Genomic DNA, 13,152 nt, shown 5'->3' with positions numbered 1-13,152 from the left:
TGTGACCACAAAGCATATGATTCTTAGCCCTGGTCAAGCAGCTACTCCTCGGGGAGTTTGTCTTTACCCTGGACTAGAGGCCAGCCAAGTAGTCTCCTTTCCCCCTTCTCCTTTCTCACCTCCCATTCCCACAGAGAGGAAGGGCAGGTCCAGAGAAAAGACCCCAGGAAGAGCATTGAATTCCCCAGGAGCCAGGCTCAGTTAAAGGCATTAAATCTGACTCTTCTTACTTGGGGGTGGAATGAATAAAGAAATAGGATGGTGGGAGAGTGGACAAAGAAAGGGCCATCAACATCCCCTAAGGGCCAAGATACAGTGGCTCTGTAGGTCAAGTCAGAGGTTACAAGAAACACAGGTATAAAATATATTTTTCCTTAAACAAATGTAGAGTGTCACTCAAAGGAAGAAAATATTGCATGAAAAGGCAGAAAACATGTCTGTCTTGAACATCCATGCTTCCTAAGTAATTCCTAGCACCATACCCTAGTCTTGGAAACAAATAATTCCTGAAAAATATTGGATAAAACAGGTAAGTCTTTGGAGAAATCAGCCAGAAGTGAGAATAGAGAAATAATTCAAGCATCCAAAGTAATTCCAGGAGTTTTTAAAGTGTTACAATATGGTCATGTTATTCGGTTTTGTGTAAATTGAATTGTTCATCTTCAGTTAATCCTTATCTTTGGTTTGTTTGTTTGTTTTTCTTTTCAGCCCCACTGTGTTCTCCTTGCCTCAAAGGAAAACTCGGCACCTGTTAAACTTGGGGGCTTTGGGGTAGCTATTCAATTAGGGGAGTCTGGACTTGTAGCTGGAGGTAAGAACACTATTTTTAAAATTTCCTTCAAAACCTCGTCACTTTCAGGCTGGTGTAAAACTTTCAAACTAAATATTAGTCCATCCTCAGTGTTTCATACCGCATTCCACCTCACCCTAACCCACCCACAAAAGTGCCATAATGTAGTTTTGAATTTAATAATTCTGTAGTCATAATTAGAATTTTAGTCCCTTAAGATAATAGACTCTGTCTTTTTACTCTTTGTATCACCAACACTTAACAGGGAAAAGACCCAACATACAAAGATTAAAACAGTATTGGAAGAAGATGATATTTGAGGCAAAGTGACTTTTAAAGTTGAACTGGCCAAACTAAGTCAAATCTAAAATATGTGGATTCACTACTTTCAGGTTACATCTATGGCTAATTCTTAATTTCACACTGTTTTCCTCTTTCCATTTGTGAAAGAGTCCCACTCAAGCCATCAATCTGTGTATTTGGGAAGAGCAAGCAGATGTGAGTACAGACTGATTTTATTATTAGCCAAAACAAAGATAATTAGAAAATTCCCATGCCAGAAAAAAAAAGAAGAAAAGTTCAAACGGAAACTTTCTTCACCAGTGTACAGAGGTGGATGCTAATTACAGATTCAAGTATTTGGTTTTATTTATTCCTTTCAGTAGATTCCAGCGCAGAATGCTGCCCTGTTTTTAGTTTTGTTCTTTAGTTTTGCAAATTACTTAGTTCTTCCTTCTGCAGACTACCAATCTTCTAGTCATTGCTTTCTATTTTCCATCTCGAAGTACTGCCAGCCTTCACAAGGAGGAAAAATATCAACAGTATTAAATTCAAATACCTAACAAATGATAAATATCAAAATAATAATCTTTTACACAGGATATTTCATTTAATTCACTATTACTAAAACATCAAAGCAGTATTAACATAGACCATCTTCTGAAAAATGAGCCATGAGTCATAGTTGTATTCTTTAAATCATTATTTTACCACATTGCCCTCTAAAATTAAATTGTGTTTAGATTTTCTTCTAGTTTTGCATTTTCTTCTAGCTAATCATTTCCAAGAATATGAGAAACTGCAAGTTGAGTATAGTTTTGAAAACTGATTTTTTTTCCTTCTAATTCTAATGAACTAGTGAATTCAAAACTAATGAAAAGTTTTGAAATTTTTCATCTGTGATTAGAAGACTGACCATAGGGTCAGGTAACAAAGAACAGTTTAATCACAGAATCATTGAATCTCAGAATTCGAAGGGGCCTTAACTTCTCCAGTCTTGTAACTAATGATTGAATTCTCTCATAAAATTCCCAGCAAAGGGCTGAGCTCTAGTTTAATTCCTCACGTGGCAAAGAATTCACCATGTCCCAGGACAGTTCATTCATTTTTGGAAAGCTCCTAAGTATTGAAACGTTCATCCTTGCGTTGAACGGAAGTCTGTCTTCCTGTAACTTCCACCCAGTGGTCCTAATTCTGACTTTTGGAGCCACAGTAAACAATTTTAACCCTTCCATATGATAGTCATTCAGATGCTTGAAAACAGCTATCATGTCCCCCTAAGTCCTATCCAAGTTAACTTGCCTAGGTTAATTTAGCCATTCCTCACATAAACTGGTTCAGAGTCTCCTGACTGTGCGCCAAGTACAGAGCCAAGACTGAGCACAACTACAGGTACTTCCAAGCACACAGAAGCTTGAGGTTATCACTTCTTTTGCCGTGGATCTTACATTTCTGTCAGGCTCCCCAAATTGCATGAGCTTTTTGGACAACCCTATAACACTGCTGGCTCATATTAATCTTGCAATCAACTACAAATCCTAAATTGTTGTTTTTAAACAAACGTTGCTGTTAAACTAACTCTCTCAAATCCGGTATTTGTACAAATCACCCCCATGTTAAGACTACACAATTAAATAACACATAATTTCTGACGATTACATCCTCAAGGTTGATGGGATGATATGAAATAAAACAAATTCCTTTTATATGCTATATACTGGCCATTTATAGTGTCTTTGTTTCTCTTTATCTGGATCTTCATCCTGTTAGTATTAAAAATGGTATGGGCTTCATATTTTACTGTGCATCTCAACTGAAGGGGAAAAATGGATTCATTCGATTTACCCAGACATTTTTTACATGTTAATCTGTTTTCCTAAAGTCCATGAATCTTTCCCCTAAATTGTATATTTTTAAAGCTGATTTTTAACCCACAGTGTGTCAGTTATGCAAAATTTATTTTTCTCAATTCTTCTAGAATTAAAATACTTTGTGATGGTCAAAATATTGTCATTTCTTAAACATACCTTTCCTTGCAGTCTTGAAATACCTACTTCAAGCATTGCAATGTCTTTTAAAATACAGTCTACATATGTAGATAAGGGATAAGTGATTTCTCTTATAAAAAGCTTTCATGTTGTTTAAGGTATCAATACTTTTGAAAATTTTACTATTTATCAGCTCATTTGCTAATATTTAACAGAAAGCTATTTTCCCATCAGATTAGAATCTTTGATCACTCAGTCCTCCAAATAGAAAGGAATTCTCTCCTTTATATGTTCCATATAGTAAAAACCATTTACGTATATTTACATTTCCCCTATCTGAAACTCAGCTGTTTGGAAAACTCACTTATCCAGAATATATCTAGGAACCTGGGAAATAATTATAATAGCAGCAAGACATTTCCTGCCCTTAATACCTGTTCATGGTTCTCTCAAGTGAGCATCTAAAGACACACTCTGAGGCTGACATGCTTCCATTTTTCAGAAACTTTTGTGGATTCGTGTTCCTTCATACCTTGCACCTGCTCTTCCCTCTGGTTAGAATGCCTTTTGTCATTTTATGTATCTAGTTAACTAAGTATTCTTGAAGGCTAGCTAACAATCATCTCTTAAAAGCAGGCTGATCTTCACCGTCCCAAGTGAGGTAACCCTATTCCTTCTGTCCCATATTACCATAGCTATCTGGGCTACATACCTCCATGTAGCATTTGATGCAGGGATTTGTAATTATATCAAAGACTGAGGTTTGTGAGGGCAAGGGGGGACCATGGCTTATCTCTTGTACGCCCACAGTGGTCCTAGATTGTGTCTGGGACCTAGCAGGCAGTTAGGAAATTTTTCTAAATGAAAGAATCTTGTTTCTAATGAGATTACAGTTTATAGCAGATTTTATGCAAAAATTAGGAGAAGACAAGGCTAGAGTAAGCATAGTGAAAGAAAAGAAATGAAAGCCTGACAGAAAGAAATACATTGAGCAGACACCAAAAGTTGGAAAGCACAGCAGCCTTTTGGTACTGAAGAAATCAACCCTTGCATACCTCTGAAGTTCCCAAGGGCGATTTTGGTTCCATACCAGAGTTCTTTCATTGGTATCCACAATGATAATTCTGAGTCATCAAGAAGAAGTTAAATTATGTGCAGCATCTTGTGTAAGAGAAGTCAGGAAATTGTAGAAAGAGAGCCATCCAAAATTATTAAAGTAAAAAGGTTTGGGTGCGTAAAGATCCAGGTCCTAAAGTATTGAATATGTACCTATTCAGAACAACTCTCCCCACCCTGAGGTTCTAGGTAATAATCTTTTATTATATTATCAAAAAAGCTAACATTTAAATATGTAAATGTACATCGGAAGTGTCTCATATACAGTGACATTTAATTTGGCTTGGTAATTGGCTTCCCGTTCTTAGAATTCTGTGGTCAAAGTCATAAAAATCAAGTGACCACAAAGAAGGAAAAGTCAAGTGATCACGAACCAGGAAATTGGGGAGGTTGGTGTATGTTAAAGGTTAACTCCAGTCCTTTCACACCTACCGATCTTCATGAAATAAAAGACTCATTCCTATGTATTCTTTCTACCAGGGTCTTTTCCCCTTTCATCTATGAGCAAATTCTTGAACCAAAAGACATGTATATTCCTCAAGGATGAACCCTAATTCTCCAGAACCAGGGTAGTCTTCAATCTGGATAAATGGAAAGAACCTCCCCTGGCTGGCCGGGGCTGGCTGTGGTGGCTCTGACTAGTCCCAGATTGAGGCCTACATTTTGAGATGCTTGGTCCTGTCTTGTAAGGGAAATAGTAGGAGTCAAGTTGAGTTTCAAAGCAGTATCCCAGCCGTCGGCAGGTACCTGGCTGGTGCCCTGGTACCAGTACTCTGATCTCTTACCCTGCTTTTCCCTACTTTTACCAGCTCCTGTCCATCAGACAAGGCAAATTCTCCAAGGGCACTGCCCTATCCAGGCTATTAATGAAGTAGAAGGCTTAGTTCTCATCATTTCTACTTCTCTTTGTTACTTGAGGGAACCAAATGGGGCAATATGGAAATAAAAATCTTTCCTTCCAACCAGTAGAGTTTTCACTGATCTACTATACATTTTAAATAAAAATATTTTCACTCCCTGAGCCCTGAACTTAATCTCTTCTATTATGGGGGAAGGAGAGGAACCATTATGATCTGCAGCAAAGGAATATTCCCAGGACACAAGCTAAGAGCTGCTTTATCCTTCTCATCCCAACCAGGTTTGACAGTCACCAACAAGACTTTTATGATATATTCTCTCTAGCTGGATTAGAAGATCTCTGAGGTCTTTAAACTCCGATCACAGTTCTGAGCTCTACATAAAGTTTTGTGCAAGCTTCAAAATAAAAATTATATTGGACTCGTGATGATGAGGGTGGGGCTGTAAGGGAAAGGGAGGAGAGGAGGGGCCTGCATAGAGCTAGAAGAGCTGCCAAGTCTGATGGGCAGTTACCCTCCCACAATAATTTCCCTACAGGGTACAAGCCTTTCGTTCTCCAGTAGAAGAAAAGACTTCTTTTGGGATGCTAAGTTAAAGATGGTTACTAGTGTACAAACAACTGCTTTCCAATTCCTTCCTGAAACCTAACTTTGATAGGAAAAAAAGAAAAAAGCGCTTCAAAAAAGATAGAAGTCAAAGAAGATTGAATGGGAGGAGCTTCATGATTTTACTTTGGTTTATGTCATATATTTGCTCTCATTCTGTTCAAATGTTAACATTTGGAGGAAGCTAAAAAATCTTACAACAAAATATTACTAACCATTGTTAATTGCTGCAATTAATTCCTAAAATCAACTGAACAGGATTTCAGATTCATATTCCAAATAAAAGTTCTCAGCATTAGGTTTAATTTGAGAGTTTCTATTTGGCAGTCAAAAGTAATCTTTTGAAAACTACAGATATTTTCTCACTTGCCCCCCCTCTCCCTGCCCCTGCCTCTGCTCTATATTTTTAGTAATTTTCAAACTTGTGAAAATTAGAAAATTTAAACAACTTCTTCATGAAGCAACAACTAGGTAAATACTTACCATGCAGCCTATGGAATTCAATAGGAAGTAACAGTGTTAGAAGACAAAGTACCTCTCCTGGGCTCAATATTTTCAAGACATGATTAGATAAATAATTTTTTTCTTTCTGCCTTTTTTCCTTGATTTTATAGAGGAGGGGAGAGGTGGTAAGAGAATATTTGCATTGTTAACCTTGTCATTCACACTGTTATTGTTCTATTATTTTCAGTTTTCCAATGGGAAACAAAAAGCCCATTTTATGTAAACATTTTTCCTTGATGTTGTCATTTTAAATGTAGGACGCGTCGGAACACCTCATTTTATGGCCCCAGAAGTTGTCAAAAGAGAGCCTTATGGAAAACCTGTAGATGTCTGGGGTTGTGGCGTGATCCTTTTTATCCTGCTAAGCGGTTGTTTGCCTTTTTATGGAACCAAGGAAAGATTGTTTGAAGGCATTATTAAAGGAAAATATAAGGTAACATATTATGAACGTTTTATTTTTCCATTGAGATTAAATTATTCTGAAAAATGTGTTTTGAAGTTGCTGTCTGTCTTTGGATTACTTACTGGTTGTCACATAAGTCACCCAGTCAGAGATGCTTGCATCATTGATCCACCAGCCTTGTTAGGCAACAAAGGCCTCAAGTAAATTTGACCCTATCGGCCGAACTGTCATCCAGATGACTGGCTTTAAAACAACCATTGCCTCACCCCTCCCTTCTCATTCCCTCTGTGCTGCCCCTAAAGTCTATCCCATGTATTTGGATTCCAACTCTGTGTTCAGTCCAGAAGACAGGGTCCCCACTCGTCTTTGATACAGTGTAAAAACCAGAGATCAGATGGATGTTCCCCTTTTCCTCCATGTGCTAATCAACAGTGTAAGAGTCCTGGGCTCTCAGAGTCATAAAGCCACACTACAAATCAAATTTTTTTACCACAAGTACATTCTAGCAAAACTGCCTCTTTAGCTAAGTCAAAGTAATTGGTTAGTGCCCTACTTATTTCAAATAAAATTCTAGCTCAGGGAAAGAATTTGGACTGCTCCTTGGAATTTATTGTGAGCAAATTTGACCTTTTATTTTACCCTGGGTAAGGTGTTTGTGACAAACCTGTGCCCAGATTTTTTTTTTTTTTTTTTTTTTTTTATGGCTGTGTTGGGTCTTCGTTTCTGTGCGAGGGCTTTCTCCAGTTGTGGCAAGCAGGGGCCACTCTTCATCGCGGTGCGCGGGCCTCTCGCTATCGCGGCCTCTCTTGTTGCGGAGCACAGGCTCCAGACGCGCAGGCTCAGCAATTGTGGCTCACGGGCCCAGCCGCTCCGCGGCATGTGGGATCTTCCCAGACCAGGGCTCGAACCCGTGTCCCCTGCATTGGCAGGCGGATTCTCAACCACTGCGCCACCAGGGAAGCCCTTGTGCCCAGATTTTATAGTATCCATTAGCTGTCTGGTGACCGAACCCATTTATTCAGGCTAAGCTGGAAAATAAACTTCTTTGGCCCTTCTTTGTGTAATTTGAGAAAAGGGCTTTATTTTTATTACTTTTTGCTTGATTTGTAAAGTTAAAATGGAAATTTCATCCAGGTAATTAGTCATTCTTTATCTTAATTTTAGATTTAGTGTCTATTAGCCTTTATTTGATTTTGCTTTATCATACATGTTATTTTATTATTGCATTTTATGTAGTCAGCCAGCACAGCTGAAAAATTTGCCGTTTACCTTCCAGGATAAACTGAAATGCCAGTATCACAACGGCATTTCATAATATAATTTAGAGCCATTTTGGTGTGATTTAAATATTTATATTCATCTTTGGCTACTGTGAATTGGAAACTGCATGTACTATTCACAGACTTCTGATTAGTACATTATTACTTTCATTACTAAGTAATTTAAGAAGTCATTACTGACATCATGAGTGGCTATACCAAAAAGACCTAGGGGATTCTTAGAAATAAGCTTAAGGTTGGTTTCACCACCCGAGCTCTTATACTTTATTGCCCTGTACTAGCTTGTATGGCTGACGGAGTAGGATGCTCTGTATGGGAAGCACAGAGGAGTATGTGTCTGGATATCAAATCAGGGCAGCTTATTTTGAGGCAGTTCTTTTCCCTCCCGTTATTATTAACACATGTACTTTCTATTCAACAGAATCACTGTTTCATTTTCAGCCATGCCTGGCAACATAAAACGAAACACACAGGTTTATATAACACTACACTCCAAAACTGTGAGGCCCCTAAAGTTGTTTTTTTTCCCCAATTCCTCAGTTATGTTAGAATTTTATATGGGACTTGAAACAAATAAAGAAAAAGAAAAAAAAAGAAATGAAAGGTAAAGTAGTTTCAGAGTTGTAGCCTTATCCTTTAAGCCATAACTGAAGCTTGTGGAAGTGAGAAGGTGAGAATGGTCTGTACTTTTTTTCCCTTGGGCTTTATGTACCATCAGCTTATAAAGGCATACAGGTTTGTCTTTTATTTTATTTGGATTAAGATATATGCCAAAACTCTGTTAACAGAGAAAGATGTTTTAAGTATAGGTTTTTCTGCTTCTCTTAGAGTCAGTTGACCACTGGGGAATAAAATCAATCCTTTCAAGGTAACTAAAAGTCTCAGGAAACTGCTTGTAAGTAATCATCCCCCTCCAATCCCTTGAAATTGTAAGTGGCTATCAGGAATGCACGGTTATGGCTTTCTGGTTGAATTTTGCCAAGTGAAATCACAGATACTAGCATATGAAAATAAACACAGTAATGCATCAGCATAATAATAATACTAGCAATAATGATAGCTAACTCATACATAGCACTTACTATGTTCCAGGAACTATTCTAAGCACTTTACTTATATTAACTCTTTTCATCCTCACAGCGACTTATGACGTAGGTTCCATATAATAAAATCTCCCACCTGCCTTTTTGAGTTATAAGCATTCGCTAATAATAGAATTCTTCCTTTGTGTTTGTTCAGTTGCTAACTTCCTGGTTTCCAAGGCAATGTGCTTCATTCCAACAGCTTCTGGTATTTGATTTTGTCTATTTTTAAAGCATTGAATAGTTATCTTTGTTTCTTTGTTTAAAAAAAAAAAACTTGGACTGTTCACATATGTCCAAAAATTTGTTTGAAAATTTCCTATTCTTAGCATTATAGTATAATATAGTCAGATGGATGGTGGCAGCTATACCATAATTTCTCTACCTGGGGGTTTGAAGCTTTGAGGTTAATTCATATTTACTATTACTTGGCTAACCTCACCTCTCACTTATATTCATGGCTTTCCTTACAAAAGCCTCAGGTTTTCAGCATCTTGAAGTATAGATCCATCTCTACCATCAGTGATGAACCTATTGGGCCTTTAAAAAAATACTGTGCTGTGATTGTGTCAGCATTTATTTTTACATTTTTTATTACTGAAAATTTCTAACAAACAAAATAGTAGAGATAATAGTATAATGAACCCCCAGCTTTAACACTTATCAACGTACAGCCAACCTTGTTTTATCTATATTCCACATGCTACTAGATTATTTTGAAGCAGATCTCAAAAATATTTTATCACCCTGGTGGTCCTTCGCAAAAAAAATATTAAAATCCTTGATCTCTATGAGTATTTTCAGGAAAATTTTGATGACATATTTTAAATGTAGTACATTTAAATTGTCATAGTTTATAAACTATTACTGATCTTAAATGATTTTAATTTAACTTTTTATTCTTGTTTACTAGCTTACTTGATCTTTTAAGGTCAATATGGGAGAATACTATTTAGCTAAAATATGTGCTAACATTTAATTTCAATTAATTTTTTTATAAAGGACAGAAATATATTTCACAAAGTCTCTAAAAGATACAGTGTCATCTTATATCACTTATTTCTGGATAGCCAATTGGTATCTACACAGCAGGAGTTCTTAGCTGCCTGGCTTTAGTATTCAAATAAGTGAGACTGTTTTATAGCCCTGTTTTGTTCCCCCTTATGTACTCAACCTCCCAAATTAATTTCAACTAGTCTTCTCTGCCAAAGGAAGAAAAAACCCTGGATTGGGCTTCCTCATAAAAAGGACTGGGGAGTATACTTCTCAACCTCTATTCACTTCAGAAATCTTACCACCACTTTCAGATGATTTCTCAACCCCTTTCCTGAGGACAGATCATTCAGACTTTAAAAACTACAACATCAGCCCCAAGATGGGGAAGAGGAAACAAGACTATCTAAGCCCCATCTAATCACTTACCTCCTTATTTCAAACTCGTCAACTGATCACAATTTCAGTAGGATGACAATATTTCAACAGTCTCATGGCATTCATTTTTTTTTAGAAGAAAGTAGAAGCCTAGTGCTTTTTTTTAAGTTGTTTATTCATTTATTTATTTAATTAATTAATTTATTTATTTTTGGCTGTGTTGGGTGTTCGCCTCTGTGAGGGCTCTCTCTAGCCCGCGCACCGCGGGCCTCTCACCATCGTGGCCTCTCTCGTTGCAGAGCACAGGCTCCAGACGTGCAGGCTCAGCAGCTGTGGCTCACGGGCCTAGCCGCTCTGTGGCATGTGGGATCCTCCCAGACCAGGGCTCGAACCCGTGTCCCCTGCATTAGCAGGCAGATTCTCAACCACTGCGCCACCTGGGAAGCCCCCGACATTCATTTTAATTAAGGGATCTGACAAGAGAAGTGACTATCGTTTGGAATTCTGCCTGTTAGAAAAAGAAAATGGAACATTTTCCATTCCACGTCTACTAGAACAAAGCCTCACATTAGCCAGAGCGAAATGTCTAATACTAACCCTTGGCGAGATCATAATGATTCATGTGTACTGTGATGCAAGTTGTGATTTCATTTGCCTTTAACCCGTTGTGGACTTTATTCTGCATCTTTCTCCCTTAGGAGGTGACAAAGGTCTCTGCCAGTTAAAAGCCATGAGCTCACCTACTCCATCTCTACCCTCCTGTCCCCACTTACCTTCCCAACTCCAAGCCCTAAGCATTCCTTTCCATTTTTTCCTGGTTCCTGGTCTCAGACGTACCCCTTTTCCCAGGAGCCTTCCAACTCTTTTCCTCATAGATCCACAGCCTTTCTCACAAGTCGTGTGTCTTAGGAACAACTCATAATTTTTTTGTTTGACTTTAGTTAATTTACCTTGTGGCTTAGTTGTCTCATCTCTAAAAGAGAAAGAAAAGTAACTTCTTTAAAAACAATATACAAGTGAATTGGGTTTTTTGTAGGGCCTATAATAATGGTATATTTTTTCCTAAATACTGAAAATGACATACAGTGACCAAAGTCTCCTATTAATAAAAGCTACTTTGCGTAGCTTTACAATTACTGCTAATTCCAAGTTTTAAAAGCAAAATATTAAAAATATTTCTTCAAAATTTTAAATTTTTAAATTTTATTTTAGTCCTTTCTGGATCAAAGTGTTCTAACCTTTTTAGAGTCTACATTCTAGACTCTTTATTTTAGCTGAGGTAGAACCTGGAATCATGAACATTATATTCTTCAATTATTAAAAATATTATTACATATATAACAACAAGAACATGTATAACGAATATTTACTGCTGCAAATTCTCATGTATTGAACAACAACAACAGAAAAAGAATTGCATCTGTCCTCTTCTTCCTTAGAAAGCAAGCCTTTAGAATCAGATTTCTCCACCCTGCTCCAAGAATTTTATTCACGTTGAAACAGCATAGGAATATTGAATAACAGAGAATGTTAACTTCTCACTGGACATAACTGTGTAATTTTCCTTTCCCCCTCTTCAGATGAATCCAAGGCAGTGGAGCCATATCTCTGAAAGTGCCAAAGACCTAGTACGCCGCATGCTGATGCTGGATCCTGCTGAAAGGATCACTGTTTATGAAGCACTGAATCACCCATGGCTTAAGGTACATGAGCTCATAGGTGGCCATCTATACTTTGTTCCAGTGACAGGAATGCATTGCTCTGTAAGGTGCCCCTTTCCACCCTTTTTTTTTTCCTGAGCATTTTTTCGTTACAGTTTTGTTCATCTTATTTGCTGTTTCTGTACATCCTCTGTAAACATCTAAGAGGATGTACCATTCGAGTGACATTCAGCTCTCATCACAAGAGGGTACAAAAGCGGATTAAGGCAGAATCCATCAGGGAGGAAGGCCTATTTGTTCTCTACCAACACATGTTCCAAAGATGTGCAACGTGAACAACGGAAATAGCACTCAACTGTGTGATAATTAAAAAGTGATTATCATTATTTTGGGTGTGAATGTATACTTCATAGCATTATTTTTATTTCAGTAGATACTAGATCTGGGTTTATCGTCTTAGGAAAAAGGCAGATTTTAAAAGTTCTTTTTATATCCCATCCTGCTGATGAAGTATTAAAGGTATAACTTGGGACTTCAATGAGACAGTACTATTTGATGAAGACATTACACTGCTAAACAGTTCCAGGAAATTCTCACTTTACATGTGAGAAAACTAAGCCTCAGAGAGGTTAAGAATCTTGCCCCAAGTCACAAAAGTTGTCAGTGGTGGAACCAGGATTTTAATGCAGCCTGCCACACCCCCTTCCTTTGTACTCAAGATCCTATCCAGTTCACTTACTCAAGGTCACCGCTCTCACATTTGTCCGCTTCCCTGCATCATCAACTTCCTATCTCTGTTGGATCTAACAAGCTACAGTTTATTTTTATTACACACACACACATCTTCTCCTGACCTAACCACCCCCTCCAGCTTCTACTCCTATTCTCTGCTCTCCTTGACAGCAAAACTCCTAGAAAGATTTATCTCTACTCACTTTCTCCAGTTTCTCCCATCTCTTTGTCTTGAACCCACCCTAGTCAGGTTTGCAATCCTACCAACTCCACTAAAATAGCTCTTGTCAAGTCACTGCTGACCTTCACATTGCTGAGTCTAGTGGCCAAATATCAGGTTTCTCCCTCTTGGCATATCAGCAACATTTGACAGCCATCCTTCCAAAACACTGTCCTCCCTTGGCTTCAGGACACCTCGCTCTCCTGGTTTCCCTTCTACCTCTCTGGCTGCTCCTTTTCAGATGGTGCTGATTCTTTCTCATC

The 13,152-nt window shown here is 37.9% G+C and overlaps 1 protein-coding gene and 1 long non-coding RNA gene across 10 annotated transcripts in view; one reads left to right on the top strand and one right to left on the bottom strand.

Annotated features, from left to right (window-relative positions):
• The window catches only part of CASK (calcium/calmodulin dependent serine protein kinase), a 393,911-nt gene that overhangs the window by 254,594 nt on the left and 126,165 nt on the right, over nucleotides 1-13,152 (top strand). For all 8 annotated transcript variants that reach the window (XM_057537971.1, XM_057537969.1, XM_057537975.1 and 5 more), the window contains exons 6-8: nucleotides 709-811; nucleotides 6,398-6,573; nucleotides 11,857-11,979. In XM_057537971.1, the coding sequence (XP_057393954.1) occupies nucleotides 709-811; nucleotides 6,398-6,573; nucleotides 11,857-11,979 (402 nt within the window). The remainder of the gene's footprint in view (nucleotides 1-708; nucleotides 812-6,397; nucleotides 6,574-11,856; nucleotides 11,980-13,152) is intronic.
• Nucleotides 1,421-12,926, bottom strand: LOC114238362 (uncharacterized). Of its 2 annotated transcripts, XR_003623753.1 has the most exons (4): nucleotides 12,873-12,926; nucleotides 11,227-11,249; nucleotides 4,113-4,181; nucleotides 1,421-1,585 (listed from the first exon to the last, which is right to left on the bottom strand). It is a non-coding gene; the product is annotated as an uncharacterized LOC114238362 (long non-coding RNA). The 2 variants fall into 2 exon arrangements; XR_003623754.1 differs by lacking the exon at nucleotides 4,113-4,181 and having other exon boundaries at nucleotides 12,873-12,920.

This window comes from Balaenoptera acutorostrata, chromosome X (genome assembly GCF_949987535.1).
Source record: "Balaenoptera acutorostrata chromosome X, mBalAcu1.1, whole genome shotgun sequence".
Classification (NCBI taxonomy): Eukaryota; Metazoa; Chordata; class Mammalia; order Artiodactyla; family Balaenopteridae; genus Balaenoptera; species Balaenoptera acutorostrata.
The sequence above is the reverse complement of the archived record's forward strand: the minus strand, read 5'-3'. Positions and strand labels throughout refer to the sequence as shown.